General features: G+C 40.6%; 1 protein-coding gene across 2 annotated transcripts; it reads right to left on the bottom strand.

Annotated features, from left to right (window-relative positions):
- Positions 1–516: 516 nt before the first annotated feature.
- LOC121967185 (nudix hydrolase 16, mitochondrial-like) lies at positions 517–11438 on the bottom strand. Of its 2 annotated transcripts, none has more exons than XM_042517253.1 (4): positions 10983–11438; positions 8942–9053; positions 1296–1379; positions 517–947 (listed from the first exon to the last, which is right to left on the bottom strand). In XM_042517253.1, exons 1-4 carry the CDS (start codon positions 11051–11053, stop codon positions 930–932), a joined length of 285 nt encoding a protein of 94 aa, XP_042373187.1. In that variant the 5' UTR covers positions 11054–11438; the 3' UTR covers positions 517–929. The 2 variants fall into 2 exon arrangements, with proteins under 2 accessions (XP_042373187.1, XP_042373186.1); XM_042517252.1 differs by having other exon boundaries at positions 517–929.
- Positions 11439–26228: the final 14790 nt, after the last annotated feature.

Genomic DNA, 26228 nt, shown 5'->3' with positions numbered 1-26228 from the left:
AAACTCTAAATCATTTTAAATTAGTATCAATATACTCCTGACACTTTCCTTAATATATTCATGCTTAAAATTGTACGGCGAATTTTCAAAGGAGTTGAAAACAAATTGAGTCTGAAAAAAATTGAACGTGAAATAAAGAGTAGGTATAATAAAAAAAGCGCTACTTTTTTATAAATTTTGAAAAATAGATACGTATGAAATGGATAATAATGAATCTTAGTTAGGTAAAATACCGCAAAATAAATTAACATCACCAGCATCATGCGACATTAAACTAACTGTCAGCCACCTTATCAGTTCCAAATTGGCTGCTCAAACAATGCGTAACATGGCACAACTCAAACCATCATTCAACGTTGCTTCCTACAAATCCATGTACGCTAAAGATATTTTTGTTCTTTCAATTATAACGTGGTTGTCATTTTGTGAGCATGCTCAGATCAGAGCACGCAGTAGTATCACAAAAGAGAACAGAATCAAGTATCGACAAAGGCCTTAAGGACTACGATATTCATCTAACAAAATGCATATAATAGCATGCATGACCAAAGATGAGATACTAGCAAAATGCAAAAATGACCAACGTCAAATACACGATAGTCTACTTAAACTTTCAGAAAAGGTTGTCTTTTATCGTTTAAGTTGGCATCCTCTTCCGATTTGCCATTCTCTTCACCTTCAGGCCTTGTTTGTATACCCTCAAGCCATTTTGAGAATCCCTCAATAAGAGCATCTCGCATCCAAGGATGTCTACATTGCTCCACAGCTTCAGGTAAGGTAACCCAAGACCTGTAACGGGTGCTTTGCTCTGGCCACGACTCTAGCTCCTCTCTCACTTGTAGAGCAAATACTGCAGCTTTGCACAAACCTTATGGACTGAATTCATCTTGCAGGGTTTTGCTTTTGAAGAGATAGTTCCCCAAGAATGACTAAAATTGAAACGTAAGCTGAATCATTGATTATAAAAAGAAACAATGAATCATGCAATGAATTTTAAAAAAAAAAAAGTAACTATAAAGTTTCTCCAGCAAATGAAAATATGCACCCACACTAAGCGACATCCCATTTAAAGGACAAGTAATTTTTCTGCTTGAGCTATGTAAGATTTAGGAGTCTCAAAAACTTGTGGCAGGTTTAGTGTTTACATTCGAGACTAGATCTGTAAGCAGCTAGAGTTAGGTGGAAAATAAACTTTATGACATGGTAGTTAGAGCAATAATAGAATTGAAAATTTTTGGATCACCAAAGTTCTTTTTTTTGACCAAGAGAGAAGGAAATAGAATACATTAAATTACCACTATATCCCCTTTAACTCCTGCTTCTTCAAGGGCTTCTCGCACAGCTGCCTCTTCAACAGTTTCATCATTTTCCCATCCTCCCTGCGCAGGGGTAAAAGAGATGCAAATCACAAAACAGATAAATAGTGCCTGCCAATATAGTTCACTCATAAAACAAGCAGGAATCATGCATCACACGAAAATTGGCAAGACCTAATTATATATACAGATAGGGGAATTTCCGTAAATGCGCATATGACATGGATATACATATAGATATATCATTAAGACAAAAGCAGGAACCACCTGGGAAGAGAACCATAATTTTTTTCTCCATTTATATTTTACATACCTTAAAAATAAGATAATTGTACACTAAGAGAATAGGATTGCAACCCAGCTGAAAGAAAGTGATTGTACCTCATTGATCTCTTCACAAAACATATGACATGTTTTTTTTCTCCATTTTTTTTCATCTTTCTACCACAATGAAATATTATTGATATTAGCAAATATCATTCTATCACTTCAAATTCTTCTTGTATCATTGTTGCTCCTTTTTTTTTGAAGGCTTGTTCCTCATCTTCTTTTTGTTCCTTGCTCCAAGTTCTTGTAAATCAGGTTCAAATATTAAACCTAATTAGTAGACTTCCCTTTTCTTCTTCTACATTGAACCAAAATCAACCACAAAAACTTAGCAACCTACCTCCCTCGTTGCCCATGTTGCCTCTTAGTTCCTCCTCTTTGCTCACAATCAATTGTTCCTCTTTAGCTACTCCAATTACATGATCATCCTCATCATTCTCTCCATGGACACAATCCTTTTCCTTTTTGACCGCGACATCTACTCTTCCTCATGCATATCTACATCTCTTCCTCCTACGTATCTTTTCTCTCATCTCCTTGCCATAGTATTTCTACTTGAATCCCTTATTGCCAAAGTCATGCAATTTTTCGGCCTCACCTTTTTTTCACCAACTTTCCTAGATAGATCTTAATAGAAACTTTCTTCCCTTTGCTAGGAAGCTCCCTCTCAATTTGTTATGAATGTGTCACATGCATGTGACGGTATGAAAGAAGACCTCATAGAGAGTCATGTTCACCCATTGCATATCTGGGCATGCTAATCTTGATGAGTTAGATGAAGTAGATCATCCACAATTGTTCCATCTTTGAAATTGAAGATTACTTTCTCTTGTCTTTGGATTGTCATTTCTTTGCTTGTTTTGTTGAAGGATTCTATGATTAAAGAAGCACGGTTGCAACATCCCCAGAATATGTTTTATCCATCACCAGATGTTTGGACTAGAAATATGCTTAGTGTAATTTCAACATTCTATAATTTAATCAGAAATTAACTATCAATTAATTGTCCAAAGTGAAAGTTATAAGGAGAAAAGAAAACCAAAGAAACTCTAGCTCATCATCATCAACCATGTTTGTCGTAAGCTACATGAATCTTATGAGTTCTATGCAAAGCTAAATCATTAGTAATATTCAACCTAATTAAATCACTTCTTATTATATTATAATGATTAGTGTTTTCTTTGGCATCTTTCTTCTCCCTTACTCATTCCAATCCAATAGTTTCAATTCTTCCAATTACAAAATTCATTAGTTGCTGTAGAACATGTCCATACCATCTCAAATGTTTTTTCCCCTCATTTTTTGATCTATTGAAGTTATGCCTAATTTCTCTTAAATATTGGTATTTTATTTTATCTTTGCTAATAATTCCACCATCCACCTAAATATTGGTACTTGTTCAATCACGTAAGACTCTAAAGCTTCTTTCCATTTATTTTTATCCTATTAATGATACTTCATTATAATCCTATTCTTGTTGACGAAATTAAATTCATCTTAATTCAGCTTACAATAAAACCCCTTTTGATTTCAAAGATTTTTCTCTACAATTTAAGTTTAGATTTTAATCAAATTACACTCACATCAATTAACATAATATTGCTGTGAATAACATAGGCTAAGGAGGCTTATCTTGAATATGGTTAGTTCATTTACTGCTAATAGGATTAGATAGGGACTTAGGGCTAGCCTTAATGTCTACCTATAACTGCAGAAAAATCATTTGTCATGCTCCCAAATAACTCCACTGCTAACAATATTATCATATGTATCTTTTATCACATCAATATAATTATTAGATATTTATTTTTCCAAAACCCACCACAATAGCTTCTATATACTCTTTTAAATCAATAAAAATTATATGCAAGTCCTCCTTTTCTCAATAATTTTTCCATTAGTTCTCTTACTAAGTAAATAGCCTATATAGTTGATTTTCCAATCATGAAACCAAATGTAATACATCTATATCTAGAATAACATTTATGGAACTATTGTTCATCATACTGGGAGAAACCAAATGCTACTTTCTATCAATCACAATTCTAAAAACCAAACATTGGTTTTACATGTACACTTTTGCACAAATGTCATTGGACAGTGGATCCTATTTAATTGATCAATGCAATTTTTTTACCCTTTATAGAAAATTATCTATGCAACACGAGCAACAACACTATTTAACTTCAACATGTATTTGTTAAATTGGTGTGACTCGCCAAATCTTAATAGTGAATTTCAGATATTTTACATACAGAAAATTGTTTTCTCCATTTGTTACCAAACTTGAAACTTTAATATGAGTTTTGGGAATCCTAAAGTGTTTAACTGATAGCTAAAGGGTTAGCATCAAAGAACATAAATGGGAGGAGTAATGTATGCTATTCGGACTCTGATGCAAGTATCCAACATGGGTGCATATCTAAGTGTGACTATTTCTAAAAATATTTATACATGAGCGGTAGGGGTGTGCCTTTAGGTGTTGGTGTCAGACTATTGTTCAACAAAAGAATAGAGAGGGTAATTAATGAGTCTGAGAAGAAAGAGAAGGTGACCTTGCTCATCCATGTGGCTAACCAACTAGTAAACCAATCAATGGACATTGCAGTCCACGATGTAATCAACTAGGAAATCGGTCAACTAGGCAACGAAGGTCAAGTTTAATAGACCTTAAGGATACATATGGAGATGAAGAGAGGTGTATGGGGTTTTGTGATTATGTGAACAAATGTGAGAGTTTTTGAGCCTGAACTCATCCTTTTGGACTTGAAAGAAACCCTGGTGAAAAGGAGTTAATCCTCAAAATGGGGAGAAGCAAAAAGATGTGAGGGTTAAAGTACCAATAATCCCCTTTTCCCCATTGATTTGAAAGATTTTAACATATCACTTCTATTCATTGGCTTGTTTGTTGTTCCCTTAGGTTCTATCATATCCTCCTTCAATCATACACATTGTGACATATAGCAGTATTCAATATTAGAGTATCATTCATGAGTTGTTTGTACTGTATCAGTATATTTGGGTTCACTTCAGTACTTATTGTTTAGTACCAATTAATTGTGTTTTTTTTACTTTATTGTTTTAAGTTTGATGATATCCATCATTTGTGATTGCATGCATAAGTGAACTAATTAACCCACTTGGGCTGGCTGTCATGATTGGCTAGGCAAGCCACCTAAATCTAGGAAGAGTCTAATAGGAGCAATTACACCCACTAGACCTAGAGATATTATTAGAGATAACATGTCTTTTATCACATAAAATAGTAATCTGGGTTCACTTTCAGTACTTATAGATTAGTACCAATTAATTGTGTTTTTTTTACTTTGTTGTTTTAAGTGTGATGATATCCATCATTTGTGATTGCATGCATAAGTGAACTAATTAACCCACTTGGACTGGCTGTCTTGATTGCCTAGGCAAGCCACTTAAATCTAGGAAGAGTCAAATAGGAGCAATTACACCCGCCTAGAGATATTATTAAAGATAATGTGTCTTTTATCACATAAAATAGTAGTTGACCCACAATAATAATGTTAGAGTAGTCTTTAATGCCCCGCGGGTGTAGTCGAGTTGGTACTCAGGCAAGGCTTGCCACCAAAGAGGCATGGTTCGATTCCCGATCTACAAGTGCAAATACTGCTTTCGGGTTATCCAGTGCCCTCTGTCTAGGAAGGTCGCTCGGCTAAGGCTGAATAAGGCCCCTGATTTATCCCCTTCCAGAGTGCGGGGGTCACCTTAGAAGGGTCGCTAAGGTGGTGACTTCACCTTTTTGCCACCATAGTTAGAGTAGTCTTTAATTTATCCAATTGTAACATTACTTCAATATTTGAAGGTATGATCCCATTTTATTTAGCAATTGATATCACTACCCACCTTGTATCTTTTTGATAAATAAATCCTTTACTCATTTTGTTGTTTCTTATAGTTTATGTTGGTGCAATATCCCTTAGGTCAAGGTTGACTGGTTTGACCAAGCTTGAGTCTTGGTCATAGTTTCGATGTTTGACAATACATGTAGACACATGGATAATGCAGGTGCAGTTGTTCAAATGGGGAGATTCAGATCAGGGACTGATCAGTTGAATGAAGAAGAGTCAAGTAAGTATACCTGACTGGAAGGAAATCCTGGTGAGTGAAGCCAGGTGAAAGTCCTAGTGAGTGAAGCTAGGCAGTATGGAAGTCCTGGTGAGTGAAGCCAGGCGGATGGAAATCCTGGTGAGTGAAGCCAGGTGAAAGTCCTAGTGAGTGAAGCTAGGCAGTATGGAAGTCCTGGTGAGTGAAGCCAGGCGGATGGAAATCCTGGTGAGTGAAGCCAGGTGAAAGTCCTAGTGAGTGAAGTTAGGCAGATTGAAAGTCCTGGTGAGTGAAGCCAGGCGGATGGAAATCCTGGTGAGTGAAGCCAGGTGAAAGTCCTAGTGAGTGAAGCTAGGTAAAAGTCCAAGTAGGTCAAGAGAGTGACCGGATACTTGGCATGAAAGAAAAGTCCAAGTAGGTCAAGAGAGTGACGGGATGCTTGGTATGAAAGAAAAGTCCAAGTGGGTTAAAGGGATTGACCGGACACTTGGTGAGGGAGTCCTAGCAGGTCAAGGGAGTGACTAGATGCTAGGCATGACGTACCAACAGGTTAAGGTTGACCAGATGTTGGTTTGGGAGGTTTGGGACTTGGTTTTGGGCAAAAAACCAAGTGCTGGATCGATCAGTGGATCGATCCAGGCTCTGGATCGATCAGTTGATCGATCCAGACCTTTCCCAGCGAACAGAAAGCTTCTGGATCGATCAATGGATCGATCCAGAGGTCTCAATCGATCAGTGGATCGATTGGGACGCTGCTGCTTCGCGCTGGATCGATCCGTGGATCGATCCAGGCGTTTTTCCAGAGCACAGAGGCGCTCTGGATCGATCCAAAGCCTCCCCGATCGATTGGGAAAAATCGAATCGATCGGGATCCGACCGTTGAGTCGTATTTGAGCCGCAGGCGAGCGTTGTCTTCGGCACTTCTTCACCGATTCATTTCAGATCTTCACCAGCTCCTCCACAGCTCTTCTCAAGCTCGAGATCGCCAGTCCTTCAAGGTTCTTGGAGGCTCTTCCAAGTCAAGAGGCGGATCAAAGCAAGAAGAAGAAACTAGGGTTAGGGTTTGTGCACTCATTGTAAGCTTGTAAGCTTGTATTTCTTTACTACCCTTTCTTCTTCTTGTATTGAGTCTTGTAGGGCTTCTCCACCCTTGGTAGTTACCATAAAGGAGAGTTTTTATTTAGTGGAGGGTGTGTGTGTTGGTGTGGATCCTTGGACTAGTCACCTCTTGTGAGGTGGATACCAAGTAAACCAACCGTGTTAGCGTTGTGTGATTTGTTTCTGTATTTTCCGCTGCACATCTTCGAAGAAACAAGCAACGCCGAACAACGGGCACGCAACGAGCTATTCACCCCCCCCCCCCCTAGCTACTTTTGCTCCTAACAGTTTATTCTTCATAATTGTTCTCTTTATTGTGCAAGTATCATGAATTTCAAATTACCTAACTAATAGTATCCTCTTTAGAATTATTAATATTACATGACCAAATAAACTAATCAACTTTGCCCCCACTGCCCATTAGGTTGTGCATCTGTCACTGCCTAGAATTGTTTTTGAAACATCTAGATGGATGCTTAATCACAAGATGAAGCAATCCCCTTTCTTTTCCACTTAACCTAGACAGCTTTTTAGAACTATGGTGAACTAATCACATGATAACATAAGTTCAGCCCAACTCGCATCCTTCATTTCAAGATTGATTTTTGAAAAGGTAATTTTGCAACACTAGCAAGCATTAATTTTATGAAAAACTTAACATTTTATCCCATGCTATGATGCTAACATGGAAATATACTACTTTGTAGGTTTTCTTCGATGGGAGAGAAAATTTCCAGCTAAAATTTTGAAGTTATTTTCCCTTGATCGTTCAAATGGGGATGGGCTGATAAGTTGGTATCCTTCCAAAGCTTCCCTCTTTGGAATGAATCTTCCTCTCCAAATGGGGAAATGACTCCTCTTTGTATCAGCATATACCAATATTCTTCCTAGAACACTATCTCATCAAAGAAAAAAGAATCACAAGGCCATCATAAGAGGGGAGCGTGATTAAGAATTGGAAAAAGCCACCCAGGTTTTCTTCTTTTGAAATGTAAGCAATGTGAATTGCTAATCGGAGTCACGTCTCATAATTGAAGAGAAAGGAGCTAAATAGTAAATTGGAGAGAAGTTTACATGGGATGTCCTAGTTCATTCTTGTCCAAAGAAGTGCTTGCATAAACATGGGCACAAAATTTGGCAGCTCCCTGCACCGCAGAAACAGCCTCTTGCAACGTAGGATAAGACTGCATATAATAGACCCAATGTAGTTCAATCCTTCCCTGAGACCCCGCATTGGCAGGAACTTCATGCACCGAGCTATCCTTTTTTATAGATAGATAGTCCTACTAAATCTTTATATATACAAAATCTCATGTTACTTTACATTTACCCCCCCCCCCCCTAAATTTGATATATTTGCTTGAAAGCTCTTATCATTTACAACCAAGTCTAGTTCATAACAAAACCAACCATCTCCAATGAAACTATTGCTTCCATTTTGGCATTGGTTCTTAATACAAAAGAACATGGTAAAGGATAAAGAATTGCAATGGTGTAGGATATTATGATATTTCTCCCATGCTAAGTTTCTTTTTATGGTTACATATCTTAGTTACTCACAAGAAGATGCTGCTACAAGTGTGAAGAAAGACTCTGTTAAAAATTTCTCTGTAGTAGGTAATGATTCCATCAAATATCTTGTCATGATAAAAGAAATGGACATCATAAGAGTTATCTTTGAGGAAATAAGTTACTGACACATGCCTTCATCTTTTATGTAACTTTGACAGAACATAAATTGTAGCACTCAGAATGTCAAGTAATTACTAACTTAAATTAGTGAAGCATTAAAACTAACTGCCGGAGTGTTCTTAAAGCAAAAGGTCGAAGAAAATAAGATCAAATTCAGTTAAACAAACAAAAACACTTTTGGCATCAAAATATGAGTTCCTTGATAAATGTTCACCATTGTGCAAGATAAAAGCTAAGATACAAGGAAATAGAATGTGGTAACTGCTGACCTAGTAAAATCTTGTTATAAAAACTGAAGCACTAATATATATGCTTTGTGAAAACAATATATAACTTGTAAAAATATAGTTTTATACACCTTTCATATGAAATAAAGGAGATTTAACATTCAGCAAAAGTTTAAAAGCAATTAAAATATGAAAGTATCATACCTTTGGAAATAATAGGCCTGGTCCACTAGGTGAGTTAATCATGAGAACTTCAACTTCCATATTATGTTTGTCATCAGAAATATCACAGCTTTTATATCTAAATGGGATACACCTGCAAATATGTGGCATGTTAGATGATTGATACTCAAACCATACACAAGTAATATATAAATAACTATATATCATCCCCTAATGCACCATATAGACAATCTAAAAATTCTGTATCATTACTAACAATAAATATATCATTATTTTCTCCACAGAAAGCTTTAGAAAGACAAATATATTATTGGAAAGCATTTTAACTTTCTTGAAGGATCACATAACTCTTTGGGTAGGCAATCAAGAAGGGGGGGAAAACCTTTAAGTTCCACAAGATGTGAAAATAAAACGCATCGGATTATATAAAGGCACTAAGGAAAATGTTCTTATGATAAAAAAAAAATGAGGAAGCAAGTGAAGCCAGCTAGCAAAACATGAAGAGAAATGCAGCGTATGTCTAATGACTCCAAGGATAAATAAGCATTCCTTATTCTAAGGCCTTTAATACTGATCACATCAAAGGAGCCCCAGTATATTCAAACTAACAATGATATGGGCTCAACAGTTCAAGCTTCCTCCTCTTTACATCAATATTAAAGTACAAATTTTAACATTTTAACAGCTCGTTCTCCCAATCACCATCATCAAGTCATATTTATCCAAAGTATCTAGCATTAGTTACAAAGACTTTATCCCTCTATCAAACTTTATAGAAAAAAAATGTTAAACCAGGAACCGCCCACAGAAATTTTCCACCGACCGCCAAGGTAAATCGGGAAGCGCTAGCGGCAGGAGGCCTAGAAGTCGGCGGTTGCGTGCCCCATTTGGAGGAAAAATCCCTCAAATGTGTCATAGCTAGGAATCAAATTGCAGATGCCTGGGTGACAACTTGGTGCCTGTCGTTGCACCATAGCCCGGGGGCCTATCAAACTTTATAGAAGATTGCATCACTTGTAAAATTTCAAAGCAATTAAATAACCTTTTATTATGTTAAGCAAAGATAACTTTGGTACATTTATCCTTTACACCTTCCACTCTAATTATTTCAACTCTTCTAAAATATAATCTGTTTGAGCTCCATTTGCGCATTCATATCATCTCAGCATATTTTCTCTCATTTTATAATTAATTGGAGCTACACGTAAATGCTATTTTATTTTTTCCTTTTCCATTAACAGTTCAAAGCCATTTGAGCATTCTCATCTCTGCTACTTTTATTGTTTGTATGTGCTAAGATATTCTAGACACTGAGCTAGTTTCATAATTCCTATCAAACAAGTGTAACTACATGATGGAAATCAGACCAATCTTGCAGTTAAAAGTTGATCTGAAAATATAAAAATGGCTCATCTGATCTTCAGATATATGGCAACAAATCCATCATCAATGCACAAAAAGTACAATGAATATTTACCTAGATTGGTAAAATGTTTTTATCTAAGCAACTGTCCAACCAAATATTTCAGATGGAAGAAATTTCCTAAACCCCAGCTATTATCCACCAGTTCCAGATATCATGATAGAAAGGTAATTAAAATTCTCACTTTCGAGCGACACGAAACCATCTCATTGCTCATCATACTAACACAGTTACATACTAGAAAAAGACAGGCACATAAAGTCATAAACATCGAATAAGGTCAGCAAGAAAGCTACATAATAGACAACTCAACAAGGTACAAGACGCCTACTCGTTATGGTCTTTCACTTCTTCAAGATCAAGTACGGGATCCGTAGAGAAGTGATGGACTAGTGTCAAGGAAATGGAATATAAAGGGGTCAATCACCGAATAAAAATTGCAGCTAGAAGACAGCGACAGCGACCCCAGAAAATAAAAATAAAAATAAAAATTCAAACTTGGAAAGAGAAAGCAGCCGATCGATTGATGAATTAGAAAGCATTGAAATTACTCGGAAAGAAAGAGTCGACTACAATAAGCACCAAAAAAGAAAAAGAAAACAAAAAGATGTAAAAAGAGAGGGAAGAAGGAGGAGGGACCCGGCAACAAGGCGACAACCGGCCTCGTATCGCTGCTGATGTCGACCGGTGCGGGCCACCAAATCGCACATGCTCTCTCCCCTTCCGTATTTCCCTTATTCTACTCTCCTTTTTCAGCCCTCCCTCCCTCTTTTTTCCTTCCAATCTCTGTCGTCTCTCTTACTTTGTGTGTCTCGTTCCTCGCATTTTTTCCCTCTCTGGTTGTCTGCCGGAATGAGATAGCTATCCTTGATGCGGCGGCAGGCGGTGGGAGGGGCAGCGATGCCAGAGGGAGGAGATCCCAAAATGGATTGAAAAGCAGAGCAGGTGAAGGGCTGAGGCGAGGAGAAAGAAGGAAACAACAAAACCCAAATATTTTTACGGGCTTGTGGTCGGTGGCTTCGAAGGAGTCGCCGTGCGGAGGCGATGCGTGGTGCTCTCGGTACGCAAATTACAAACCCCATCGCTCCCCCCTGCCTTTCTTTCGAGGAAGGCGCTTAGCCACCTTTTTTTACTTTTACTTGCCAATTGATTTTGGAAATTATTTTTACAAATTGGTAAAAATATGCATACGGAATAAAATACACATATTAGTATAAAATAAAAATCAATCCACTTTACTAACTAATTTTAATAAAACATAAAATGTAATTCTATTAATATCTTTTTTATCTTTTCATACTGAAAAAATTTTAAAATTTATTAATAATTTTATAAATACATCAATGAAAACTAGAGTTTAAAATTCAGTTACAGTTACAGTATATTATTAAAAACTTTTCTCATTAATCAATCAATGATCTAAAATTCGAGACTCAACTGTGGCATATTATTGAGAATTTGTCTCATTAATCAATCAAGAATCTAGAGTTAGAGACTCAGTTGCAATGTATTATTGAAAATTTTTCTCATTAATTAATTAGATATCTAGAGTTCTCTTTCGTCCCACATCTTAAAATTGACAGCACTACAAGCAGAAAATCTATATTTTTCTTAGCTTTTTGGCTAAGATCAAGTATAGGGATGTAAACGAGCCAAGCCACTTGTGAACTATTTGATGTGGTCAACCGAATTAAGTTAGCTCCTATGTGTAAGGGATCGGTGGCCGGCTTGAAGGGGGTTGGATAGACGGCACCCCCAAATCTTTGCTTCCTACACTATTGTTAGCTTGCGCAGCGGAATAATACAAAAATAAACAAGCTAAACACTAAAGGAAAGAAACAAGCAAGCCGCTAACACGTTGTTTAACGTGGTTCAGAGATTAGGGCTCCTACTCTACGACGTATCCTTGAGGTGGACGATCCCGATCCGTCGGTGGATTAGCCCCCGACAAACTCCGGCTATCTCAAGTAGCTCCTTGTGGGTGGAGAAACATCACCACAACACTCACAAACACTTGAGAACAAGTAGACTACTAATTAGGGTTTACCACCACTAATTTTGTCAGGGATAACCAAGCTTCTAAGCTTTGGTTATATAGGTCGCGGGTTGAAAACTCCACCTACTAGTCAACTGCCAAAACATGCAGTCAACTGTCCTCTGTGGGAATTCGACTGTTACATCCCAACGGCTCGATATCAGTCTACTACAAAAACTAGCAGTCGACTGTAAAAACTAGCAGTCGACTGCTCTACACTAACCGAGCAAACAGAAACATTCTGTTCGCTGCCAGTCGACTGCTAAAACATGTAGTCGACTACTACAGTAACGCTATAGTACTGCTACAGTAACGCTACAGTACTACTACAGTAAAACCCTAAAACTAGGATTTTACTCTGAGTACAATCTCTCGTGCACTCATACCCTCACCCTTATGACTCACTTGACACTTCTTTACAGCCTTGACCTCTTGCTTTCAAGCCTATTTCCTTTGGCTCTCGTCCCTCGGATGCATACAAGCCCGCGACTCATCCCCAACGCCATCCTTAGCGTATGCCTCGAAGTCGCTTCCCTCGGCCCTTGTCCTCGCTGCCTTGTCCACGATCCCTCGAATGCTCCATCCTTCACCGGACCCGAAGCCATCAACCTGAGTCACATGTGTATCCTGCATACCTGCACACTCACATACATATATCAAATAACAAGGGTGAACCTAACTTAAACTCTTTGCCCAAACACCAAAACACATGGTCCCACGGACCATTGGGATTGCTCCAACAATCTCCCACTTTTTGATGTTTGGCAATACGTTTAAGTTAGGGAAAACATAATAGCAAATAAACATGCTAAAACAAATGGACTTACGTTGCCAAGGCTACACACTTGGACTTACACTGCCGAATGGACTTACGATGCCAAGGCTACACACTTGGACTTACAACACTGAAATTAAAATGCAAACATGCATTGGAACATATCCCAAGGCTCCCCCTACACCTATGCTCCCCATTGATGTAGGAATTTTTCCACAGGGATTTTTTTTTTAAGAACCTATCCCAAAGCTTCCCCTACGCAAAGGCACTAAGGTTTTCCCAACTAAACTTTACTTCTCCCCCTTTGCCTAACATCCAAAAAGCTTTTGAACAATATCTCAATTTTTTAAATTTATAATCCAACTGACCCTAAACTCATGTATTTATCCCTCATGGATCCTATACATCTATACGAGCTGACCCGGTCAAAATCCAGTGCTGAAAACACTTTCAGACTGGTATCAATCGACTACAAGAAGTACCAGTTGACTGCCCTTATCGAAATGAACTTACAGAGACATTTTGTGCTCAAAAATACTATTATCAGTCGACTGATACACTATTCATGCAAAAATTAACTTTTTCTGGCCAACTTCATAAATGCGCCAGAAATTCCACACACCTCTAAAAATTCTCAAATTTTGTGGAGATGTCTATTTTATCAATGTCTACTTGGGAAAATATATATAAAAATATATTTATCACAAATCCCAAGATTGACACAAAACACAAAATTAGCTAAAAAGTTCAATTAAACCTTGACCTAAAGTCCTAGTTTTGGCTTCCTCATGATGTATTTGCCCATACTAACCCGCAATGCATCCCTAGCATTGGTTTATATGGCATCTATACATCCAAAATCAATTATCATGTTATATGACCTCAATGTCATATTTCCAAGCATGAAACACAACCCATGTGTGTCAATTCCCTAGGTTTGAGACTCAAGTCCGTCTCCAAACCACTTGGCACATTCCATGACCTAACCTAGACTCCCAAGTAAAATCCAGACTCCCAAGTAAAATCCACTTGAGATCCATTGGCCATGGGTCCCAAATTGACTCTTTGAGCTCCCCCTAGAGCTCTTAGCCTTAGCCACCTCCCTAGGTGACTCATCCACAATGGCTAGGCCATTTTGGTGCACCTCCGGTGACACTTAGCCTACAAACCTAACTTTCTTAACCTTGGACACCTTGTCCTTGGTTAATTTTTCCTTACCATTTATTGACTTCTCCTTGCTATAGTCATATGCAACCCTAACATATAACTTTCCCTTAGCCTTGGAGACATTAGATCGGTATCTCAAACCCGATCTATCATTGTTGGGTCTTTGGCTACCCAACATCATACCTAAACCCTTAGATCCAACATTGAATCTTTCTAGGGTTTTCTCCAATTTATCAAGCTTTGCCTTCAAGGCTTGATTTTCCCTTTCTAGGTTCATAAACCTAGAGTCAACATGTCCACCATGGACATTCCTAGACCTACTCTTTCTAGGCATGTGTCTCCCCTTCTTGGGATTAATGTCTTGGGTCTCCTTAGGTCTACCATTTCTAAATTTATCATGCATAGATACCTTAGGATTTCGATCCACATTTACCCTACTCCTATCATGATATTTGAAACCAAAATTTTGCATGGGTAAATAATGAAAATGATTCTTTTTAGCATGCATGGGAGTGTAAGAATTTAAATTTGAATTACACTTCAAATTAGGGTATACCTCCCTTACCCTTGAAGCTCCCCCTTGACTTGAGCTTTTCTTCTTCTTCTCTTTCTCCCATTTCTTTAATTGTGCTAGCTTCTTGATTTCCCCCTTCTTGGGGCATTTGGTGTGGTAGTGGTCCTTCTCTCCACACGTGAAGCATATAATACGCATCCTTTTTCCTTGGATTTCTTTATTCCTACCACCCTTGTTAGTGTTTAAATTAACTTGAACGGGTTTAGGATTTACCTTCTTCTTACCCATTGGACACCTACTCTTGTAGTGTCCCTTCTCATTGCACCTAAAGCATATAATGTGATCTTTTGATTTTGCTTCGGTGGAGATGCTTACTAAGTTGACCTCCAAGACTTCCTCTTCTTCTTTACTTGTCTTGGATTCTTCTTCAACCTTTGAGGATGTAGATGATGCCTCATCTTCCTCATTCACACTTGTGGATAACCTTTCTTCATCTTTTTCCTCCTCGAAAGTTGAGCACTCGTCACCTTCCAGTTGCTCCTCCTCTACTTGAGCTTCTTCATCCATTTCTTCAGATTTTCTTTCTTCTTGTGTAGGGATGAGTTCTTCCCATTGAACCTTCTTTATCTTACTCCACAAATCGTGAGCATTCTCGTACTCACCTACACACTTCATCACATTAGAAGGCAACATATCAATTAAAATTGATATTACCTTATTGTTTGCATCCGATCTTGAGGTTTGCTCCTCCGTCCAAGTTTGTGGTCGGAGCTTCTTCCCTTTCTTATCTTTCTGGACTTCGAACAGTTCCTTGATCACCATCATGGTATCCCAATCCGTGTCGAAGAAGACCTCCATCTTCATCATCCAATAGGTGATGCCCCATAAGCCTCCGCCTTCAAACTTCGGCGGTTCAATCAAGCCGGTCATCTTCTTGTATTTGCTCTTCTCGGCAATTAGTCCGATGAAGTGTGTGTTAGGATCTTTCGTACGGCTAGAGAGGGGGGTGTGAATAGCCGCCCCAAATTCTCGCGTTCTTCCTACAGTTAGGGTTAGTCGCAGCGGAAATACAAGGAAGAAACTAAGGAGAAGAAAAACAAACCGATGTAACGAGGTTCGGAGATGAACTCCTACTCCTCGGCGTGTCCGTAAGGTGGACGAAGCCTACCAATCCGTCGGTGGATGAGTCCCCGGAGAACCGGCTAAATATGAGCTCCTTATGGGTGGAGAAACCTCGCCACAACTACTTCTTGCAACAGCAAGATAAGGAGTACAAATACAAGAGAAGCAAGAAGTAAATACACAGCAAATGTAAACAACCCTTGCCTTCTTGTCGACTGTTGAAGAAGCAACAGCTTCTCAGACGCCAACCACAGCAGCAGCTCAGTCGGAGTCCCAGCCGAAGGAAGAAGCTCACGCGAAGCTTGCGAAGAAGAGCTCAACAAAGCTCAAGCACCAGAACAGCAGCTCTGTAGCAGAAGAGAAGAGGAAGAAGCAGTAGCACAGAAGATGCCCTCGTCTCCTTTATACCTGCGAAGAAGAAACAGCGAAGAAACTAGCCGTTGCGTTGCAACGGCTAGAACCCTGATCGGTCTGTGGACCGATCAGGCCCTGCGCTGATCGGTCCCCAGACCGATCAGTCAGTGCACAGAGACATTCTGTGCGTACTCTGATCGGTCTGTGGACCGATCAGGCCACAGCTGGATCGGTCCACAGACCGATCCCCTTCCTTTCCTTCTCGCGATGCTCGTCTCTGATCGGTCCACAGACCGATCAGGACATGGCCTGATCGGTCTGTGGACCGATCAGCCTGCCTCTCTTTTGCCTCTGTTCGCTTGCTGATCGGTCACCAGACCGATCAGTAACCGAACAGAGAGCTTCTGTTCGGTATCTGATCGGTCACCAGACCGATCAGAGCAAACAAGTATCACTGGATCGGTTTGGTGACCGATCCAGAGCTTGGGTTTGGCCCAAACCAAGTCCCAAGACTTCCAAACCAATATCCGGTCAACCTTGACCTATTGGTACTTCATCCCTAACATCTGGTCACTCCCTTGACCTGCTAGAACTCCCTGCCAAGTGTCCGGTCAATCCCTTTGACCTACTTGGACTTTCCAACACCAGAAGTCCGATCATCCCTGATCCATCTGGATTTTCCCTTGCCTGGCTTCACTCACCAGGACTTTCACCTGGCTTCACTCACCAGGATTTCCACATTGCCTAACATCCCAGTTAGGACTTTCCCACTGCCTGGCTTCACTCACCAGGACTTTCCACACTGCCTGGCTTCACTCACCAGGACTTTCCACACTGCCTAACATCCCAGTTAGGACTTTCTCATTCACCTAGCTTCACTCACTAGGATTTTCACCTGGATTCACTCACCAGGATTTCCCGACTGCCTGGCTTCACTCACCAGGACTTTTCCCCGTGCCAAACTCCCTGTTTGGACTTTCCCCGTGCCAAGTCTCCATACTTGGACTTTTCGCGTATCAGGTCAACCAGGTCAACCTTGACCTACGGTTGCACCAATAATCTCCCAAACATCTATTCTTGTCCCACATCAAGAATAGAACTCCCTCACGAGTGTCAAACATCAACATGCAACTCAACTAGGTCAACCTTGACCTAAAGTTGCATCAACAATCTTCCCAAGTCAAACATCAAAATACAACTCGAGTCAAGTCAACTCGAGTCGGGTCAACCAGGTCAACCTTGACCTAAGGTTGCACCAACAATCTCCCCCTTTTTGATGTTTGACAAAATCATAATCAAGTTAGGTTAACCCGATAACCTAACTTAGGTTTTCCAACCATCTTCCAATGTCCAATGTTCTTTCCTTGAACATTCTCTGGACATTCTCCCCTTAGGTTAACCCGATAACCTAACTTGGGTTCTCTAATAATTCTCCCCCTTTTTGACACACATCAAAAAGTATTCCAATGTTCTTCCTCGAACATTCCTTGACAAACTTCCCCTAGCTTAGGTTAAACCGATAACCTAACTTGGGTTCTCCAATAATTCTCCAATGAACACTCTCCCCTTTTTTGACACACATCAAAAAGAATAAGGAGGGTATCAAGGTCAAGAGTTTCTTCCTAATGAAAGTCCCATACCTTTCATTGAAACTCTTATTTTCCCCTTGATACTAAGCTCAACAGTCCACTTAGTGATAATCCCATATCACTAATCCTCAAGGAGTAAAAACTCCCCCTAAAAGTCAACTCCCCTTGACTAATAGTTAAAACTCCCCCTAAAGGCCAACTCCCCCTTGACCATTGCACCAACAATGTCTTGGAGAGTTTCAAACCTTTAGAAATCTAAAAACCAACTTTCAGCCGAAATTTCAGACATGCAGTCGAATTTCAGCACATTGGCACGCTATCAGACCTCACTGGATCGGTCACCAGACCGATCCACAGCACTCTGGATCGGTCCAGTGACCGATCCAGCCCTCCCTGGATCGGTCCAGCGACCGATCCAGACACTGATCACAGGGATTTCTGATTTTTCCTCTCCCGAAATTCAGAAACCCCTAATAAATTCCAGAAAATTCGAAAAATTGTGAAATTTTGAGGATACATTCCTCATATCATACACTACCATGGAAAAATAATTTTCTATGAAAATAGTTTCCATTTTCAAATCTTGATACAAAGTTCAAAAACTTTGAAATAGTTCAAGTTTTAACTCAACTTTGTATCACAATGTTCAATGATGAATGCTATCACTAGGAAAGCTTCATCAAGGTTTTCCAAATCAATTTTAAAATGGTTTTAAAACCCTTTAATTTGGGACCACAATCTTAGGGCTATATGTACATGACTTGTACACAAGCTTTCCCTATGATCCCCCATATCTTGAATTAGGCTCATCTAGGTACAAGAGCTATACACCTTGATCCTAATTCATGATCCTAATATCTCACACACATCTAGAGTGTATCAAGCACATCCATGTCAATTTTGATGTGAGATATGGGTTTAGGTATCTTAGGCTAAGGTCTCATGCATTTTCTAAACACAAATTTGATCTCAATATCAAAATGTGTTTTTCATCCTTAAATCAATTCAATTGATTATTAATGCAAGAGATGATGACATGGCATATAATGATATCATAAGTAAAAACATGTGCCAATGTCATGATGTCATGGCATAAAGTTTGAAAACTTAAATAAAGCATGACATATAAACTAGCCTAGCACTATCATGACATTTCAAATGATGATAAAACTAAACATGATGTCATGACATGTCATATGGCAAACAACCATGGTAAGTTAACACAAATAAAATTCCTAGATTACCTATCTAAGTATCCTTAATCTCTTAGTTAACTTAAATTCTAATCCTAGATTGCCCATATATCCCTAAGAGAAACCAAAATCCCAATTATGGTTTTCTCTAGGTTTCTTAAATTGTGCCAAATAAGATTAAAATATTCTCACTTTGGCACACTTTACTCTTCCAAGGAGTGAATGATAAAGATTATCCCCTTTCATTTTCAAAGGTTCCCAAAACCTTGAAAATGCTCCTTGAGTGTCAATTTCCTCAAAGTTGGGTTAACTACCCTTCTTATTGGAGTTGACACTCTAACCCATCTATGGGGTAGAGAAAATGCTCCTAGGAACCCAATACCTACTTGAGCTCATTGGGTTCACTAAAAATTCACTAGGGATGACTTCCTAGCAACCCTCCTAATGACCCTCTTAGGCTTTAAAGCCTTGGTCATTTGGGTCTCATCAAGATCAACTCTAGGGGTGACTCCTTGTGACCTTGGTGGTGATCTTCCTAGCCCTAGGTTTTATTCCATAATCGAATGGAACATTGTGGTAAGTGGGCTTGACCACTTGGGACTTAGGTTTGTGACCCAAACCTTTCTTGTCCTTGGGCTTTGGTTTTGACCCTTAAACCCTAGAGATGACTTCTCCAAGTTCTTAAGAGCCTTTTCCAAAGTATCAAGTCTTGACCTCAAGACTTGATTCTCCTCTCTAATACCTCAATTTTTGATTTGTCATTTTTCTTTGAGGTATTCCTAGGCATGTGTCTAGTTGTTTTGGGGTTTCTACCTAGGTTCTCCTTAGCCTTAGATGAGTTAATTCTAGGGTTAGCATTTCTAGAATTGTTCTTATCTAGGCTAACATGTTTGGCACCTAAGCATGTGTATCGATTTCTAATGTTATCATGCTTATCATTATTGACTAGTGCAATAAAATTTCTAGCATGCATCTTACTAGTATTGCACGAATGAGACTTAAATGGTACCTTAGGGTTTGCCTTAGCTCCCCCTATAGAAGTGCTCGGTCTCTTGCCCTTGTGATGTTGCCTCCCCCTCGGACAATGACTCCGATAATGTCCCCTTCGCTTGCATTGGAAGCATACCACGTGCTCCTTGCCTTTGCGTGTCGGGACTCCGGCTCCCTTGACTTTTGGTGCCGGTGGAGTCTTCCTAACCCTCCTTGGACACTTACTCTTGTAGTGCCCAAACTCCCTACACTCAAAGCATATTATATGTAACTTATTTGAAATTACGATGCTTGAGTTACCTAGGATTGAGGATGAATGGATGTTCTCTTCTTCATCCCTCCCGGAGGTAGAAGCTTCTTCTTCGTGCTCCGATCTTGAAGAAGAACTCACTTCCTCTTCTTCCTTGGATGTTGAGTAGCCCTCAACTCCCAACTCGCTTCCTCCATGATGTGAGCTACTTGGCTCACTAGGCTCCTCTTCATGGCTTGAAGTGGAACTCTCCTCATGGTACTTGGCCAAGTTATCCCACAACTCCTTGGCATTGTTGTATTCACCTATCTTACGCAAAATATTAGTAGGTAATGAAAATTCAATTGTTTTAGTTACCTCATTGTTGATCGTTGATTGATGGACTTGTTCCTTTGTCCACTTGTTCTTCTCTAGAGGCTCTCCTTCTTTATCCATTGGAGGAGTAAACCCTTCTTGTACACAAAACCAATTCCACATATTAGTCCTAAGAAAATACATCATCCTTACCTTCCAATATGCGAAGTTGTCGTTGTAGAAGGGTGGAATGGTGATGTCTTCTCCGAATTGATCCATCTCTAGCGCTTGTGCTCCCACGGGTGTGAATCCGATGAAGAGCGGCCTCGCTCTGATACCACTTGTTAGGATCTTTCGTACGGCTAGAGAGGGGGGTGTGAATAGCCGCCCCAAATTCTCGCGTTCTTCCTACAGTTAGGGTTAGTCGCAGCGGAAATACAAGGAAGAAACTAAGGAGAAGAAAAACAAACCGATGTAACGAGGTTCGGAGATGAACTCCTACTCCTCGGCGTGTCCGTAAGGTGGACGAAGCCTACCAATCCGTCGGTGGATGAGTCCCCGGAGAACCGGCTAAATATGAGCTCCTTATGGGTGGAGAAACCTCGCCACAACTACTTCTTGCAACAGCAAGATAAGGAGTACAAATACAAGAGAAGCAAGAAGTAAATACACAGCAAATGTAAACAACCCTTGCCTTCTTGTCGACTGTTGAAGAAGCAACAGCTTCTCAGACGCCAACCACAGCAGCAGCTCAGTCGGAGTCCCAGCCGAAGGAAGAAGCTCACGCGAAGCTTGCGAAGAAGAGCTCAACAAAGCTCAAGCACCAGAACAGCAGCTCTGTAGCAGAAGAGAAGAGGAAGAAGTAGATGCACAGAAGATGCCCTCGTCTCCTTTATACCTGCGAAGAAGAAACAGCGAAGAAACTAGCCGTTGCGTTGCAACGGCTAGAATCCTGATCGGTCTGTGGACCGATCAGGCCCTGCGCTGATCGGTCCCCAGACCGATCAGTCAGTGCACAGAGACATTCTGTGCGTACTCTGATCGGTCTGTGGACCGATCAGGCCACAGCTGGATCGGTCCACAGACCGATCCCCTTCCTTTCCTTCTCGCGATGCTCGTCTCTGATCGGTCTACAGACCGATCAGGACATGGCCTGATCGGTCTGTGGACCGATCAGCCTGCCTCTCTTTGCCTCTGTTCGCTTGCTGATCGGTCACCAGACCGATCAGTAACCGAACAGAGAGCTTCTGTTCGGTATCTGATCGGTCACCAGACCGATCAGAGCAAACAAGTATCACTGGATCGGTTTGGTGACCGATCCAGAGCTTGGGTTTGGCCCAAACCAAGTCCCAAGACTTCCAAACCAATATCCGGTCAACCTTGACCTATTGGTACTTCATCCCTAACATCTGGTCACTCCCTTGACCTGCTAGAACTCCCTGCCAAGTGTCCGGTCAATCCCTTTGACCTACTTGGACTTTCCAACACCAGAAGTCCGATCATCCCTGATCCATCTGGATTTTCCCTTGCCTGGCTTCACTCACCAGGACTTTCACCTGGCTTCACTCACCAGGATTTCCACATTGCCTAACATCCCAGTTAGGACTTTCCCACTGCCTGGCTTCACTCACCAGGACTTTCCACACTGCCTGGCTTCACTCACCAGGACTTTCCACACTGCCTAACATCCCAGTTAGGACTTTCTCATTCACCTAGCTTCACTCACTAGGATTTTCACCTGGCTTCACTCACCAGGATTTTCCGACTGCCTGGCTTCACTCACCAGGACTTTTCCCCGTGCCAAACTCCCTGTTTGGACTTTCCCCGTGCCAAGTCTCCATACTTGGACTTTTCGCGTATCAGGTCAACCAGGTCAACCTTGACCTACGGTTGCACCAATAATCTCCCAAACATCTATTCTTGTCCCACATCAAGAATAGAACTCCCTCACGAGTGTCAAACATCAACATGCAACTCAACTAGGTCAACCTTGACCTAAAGTTGCATCAACAATCTTCCCAAGTCAAACATCAAAATACAACTCGAGTCAAGTCAACTCGAGTCGGGTCAACCAGGTCAACCTTGACCTAAGGTTGCACCAACAGTGTGACCTCGGATCTGATACCACTTGTAAGGGATCGGTGGCCGGCTTAAAGGGGGTTGGATAGACGACACCCCCAAATCCTTGCTTCCTATACTATTGTTAGCTTGCGCAGCGGAATAATACAAAACCAAACAAGCTAAACACTAAAGGAAAGAAACAAGCAAACCGCTAACACGTTGTTTAACGTGGTTCGGAGATTAGAGCTCCTACTCTACGACGTGTCCTTGAGGTGGACGATCCCGATCCATCGGTGGATTAGCCCCCGGCAAACTTCGGCTATCTCAAGTAGCTCCTTGTGGGTGGAGAAACCTCACCACAACACTCACAAACACTTGAGAACAAGTAGATTACTAATTAGGATTTACCACCACTAATTTCGTCAGGGATAACCAAGCTTCCAAGCTTTGGTTATATAGGTCGCGGGTTGAAAACCCCACCTACCAGTCGACTGCCAAAACATGCAGTCGACTGCCCACCTATCAGTCGACTGCCAAAACATGCAGTCGACTGCCCTCTGTGGGAATTCGACCGTTACATCCCAACGGCTCGATATCAGTCAATTGCAAAAATAGCAATCGACTGCTCCACACTGACCGAGCAAACAGAAACATTCTGTTCGCTGCCAGTCGACTGCTAAAACATGCAGTCGACTGCTATAGTAACGCTACAGTACTACTACAATAAAACCCTAAAACTAGGATTTTACTCCGAGTACAATCTCTCGTGCACTCGTACCCTCACCCTTATGACTCACTTGACGCTTCTTTGCAGCCTTGACCTCTTGCCTTCAAGCCTACTTCCTTTGGCTCTCGTCCCTCGGATGCATACAAGCCCGCGACTCGTCCCCAATGTCATCCTTCGCATATGCCTCGAAGTCGCTTCCCTCGGCCCTTGTCCTCGTTGCCTTGTCCACGGTCCCTCGGATGCTCCATCCTTCACCGGACCCGAAGTCATCAACCTGAGTCACATGTGTATCCTGCATACCTGCACACTCACATACACATATCAAATAACAAGGGTGAACCTAACTTAAACCCTTTGCCCAAATACCAAAACACATGGTCCCACGGACCATTGGGATTGCTCCAACACTATGTATATTTGATGTCTTATGTCTAAGTGTGTAGAAATTTAGGAGCACAAGAAGTCGAGCAAAAGACGCAACTAGCCAGAAAGATGGCACGGGAGAGAGTCGACGGACTCGGTGCGTCCGAGAGACGAGGTACTGTAGAAGAGTACGTTGGCGGACAACAAGAAAACGCACGGCATTTCCATGGGACGAGAAGCTAGAGCAGAAGCTTGCTCGAGAAGAATGCCGGAAAATGAGTTGGAGTGAGTGATAACCATGATTTTACTGCATTATTTTGATTCATATATGCATGTTTTGATGTTGATTTTATAGGTTTAAATCATGGTTACATCATATTTTGTGCATTGTATCTATTTTGGACCTAATTGCAAATTATTGTATTTTTGGTGTTATTTGATGCTAATATTTGATTTTTATTTTGTAGGCATCAAAGGATCTTGAATTTGGATCTATTTGGACCGAAATTGGGCTCCAATCGGAGTTTAAACAAGAAGATCAAGCTTTGGAGCATTATGGGTCGTTCATCAAGAATAGGGCAGATCCGGACCATCCGTTGAAGATCTGGCCGATCCAACTTAATGAGGAGCAAATATGAGCCATTGATGAAGATCCATAAGTTTTGATCCAGATCTGAGTTCATCCAGCCATTGATCCAGCCGGAGTAATCTGGGCCGTTCATTGAAGATCAGCAGATCTGGGCCATCCAGTGATGATCTGATCGATACGACTTACGGGAGGGTAGATCCAGATCCTAGATCAACATCAGTACCTTCGGATCAGATTTTGGATGACTTTTCACCGTTGATTTAGCCCGGAATCATCTCAACCGTCCATTCCAGATCCAGATCTGATTCAAAACAGAAGCTACAGTGTTCTTTCTTCTTCGTTGAATCCTCCACGCACAGCAGCTTCGTCCCCGCGGCATTTCTCTGGATTTCGGCCCCTTTCTCTTCTTCAATCGATCTCTCAAGCTTCAATCTCGGTGGTAAGCTTCTCGGCGGTGTCATCCCGATCTTCTGGAGTCATCGGAGGGTGTTCTCTCCGGTGGAATTTGGCTCGCGGCATCTTCCTTTTCCAGCTCGATTTGGCGGTGGTCCTCCAAATCCAAGCTCCGATTCCCATCAGCAACATTCGGAGGTGGTCTTCCGGTGTTCCTGAGCTTCACTCGACGTTCATCCACGTTCCACAGCCTTCCATCAGATCCAGAGGCAGATTTCCAGATTTTCGGCATTTTCTTGGGTTTAGGGTTGTTTCAGCTCGTCGGGGGTGGTCCGTCGGCGTTTTTGAACCTTCCTTGAGCTGATACGCAGCTGAGACGATCCATTGAGGTCCGGAATTGGGTGGTCACGATTTTGGCACTCTTGTGTGACGGCAAGAGTGTGAAACTTGTATGGATTGGTTGTGAGTTGGATTGGTTAGGATTTATTTCATTTTATTAGTGTTTTATTAGTGTTCTTATCATTGCAATTTAGCATTTCTTTGTTTTGTTGAAGTTTAATTCATGTTTGGTAGTTGTTTAATTCTTGTTTGATGCTTAGTTAATTGTTTAGTGTTTAAGTTCTAAGTTAGGGTTTAAATTCTGCTTAGATTAGATTTTATTTCTGTCTTGTTATTTCATATTTAGTTTAAGTGTGTTGATGGATTTATCACAACGTAGTGTGACAATGCGTAATGATTTGTTCATTGGCACATAGTTAGGTTTTAGTTATGCTTTAGATTAATTTCTTTACCGCTGTACTTTTCATTTGTTAGATTTAAATTCAAGTTTAATTCCCCCCAATTCCATTTTTATATCGAAAACCCCAAAAATAGGAAATAAAGATAATCCTAAATTACATTCTACCGTTGGTTCCTCGGATCGATCCTGGGCTCGTTACTACAACATTATTGTTTAATTAAGGGGTTCAGTGGAATATACATTTGTACAATTTGATTAGCGGATGTGACAGATTAGATTCGCGCTTATCAAATTTTGGCGTCGTTGCCGGGGAGATTGTAATATGCAATGTTTAGTAATTTTAGGATTGTTTTGATTGCTTTCATGTTTATATATCCATGTGTTTGATTTTATTTGTTCCTGAGTCTTCTAATTTTATTTACTAGTGTTTTAGTGTAAGAACAGGAGATTTATTTGACCATGGATCCATATTATCCGTATTTTGGAGATGGGATGGAGAATAACTACTATCAGCCTCAGACTCAGTCCTACCTACCTATGGAGCAACGGAATAGGTATGAGGATGCACAAGAACAAATTGAAAGAATCAATGTGGAAATGCAATGAAGTTATGCAACAAATGAGAGAGCATCAAGAGCAACAATTTGTAAGGATACAGAATATACAGAGTCAGTTAGATCATATAGCATCATCTATTAATCAGTTACAAGCACAAAGAGCCAGTGAGGAG

The sequence above is a fragment of the Zingiber officinale genome, chromosome 3B, assembly GCF_018446385.1.
Source record: "Zingiber officinale cultivar Zhangliang chromosome 3B, Zo_v1.1, whole genome shotgun sequence".
Taxonomy (NCBI): Eukaryota; Viridiplantae; Streptophyta; class Magnoliopsida; order Zingiberales; family Zingiberaceae; genus Zingiber; species Zingiber officinale.
The sequence above is the reverse complement of the archived record's forward strand: the minus strand, read 5'-3'. Positions and strand labels throughout refer to the sequence as shown.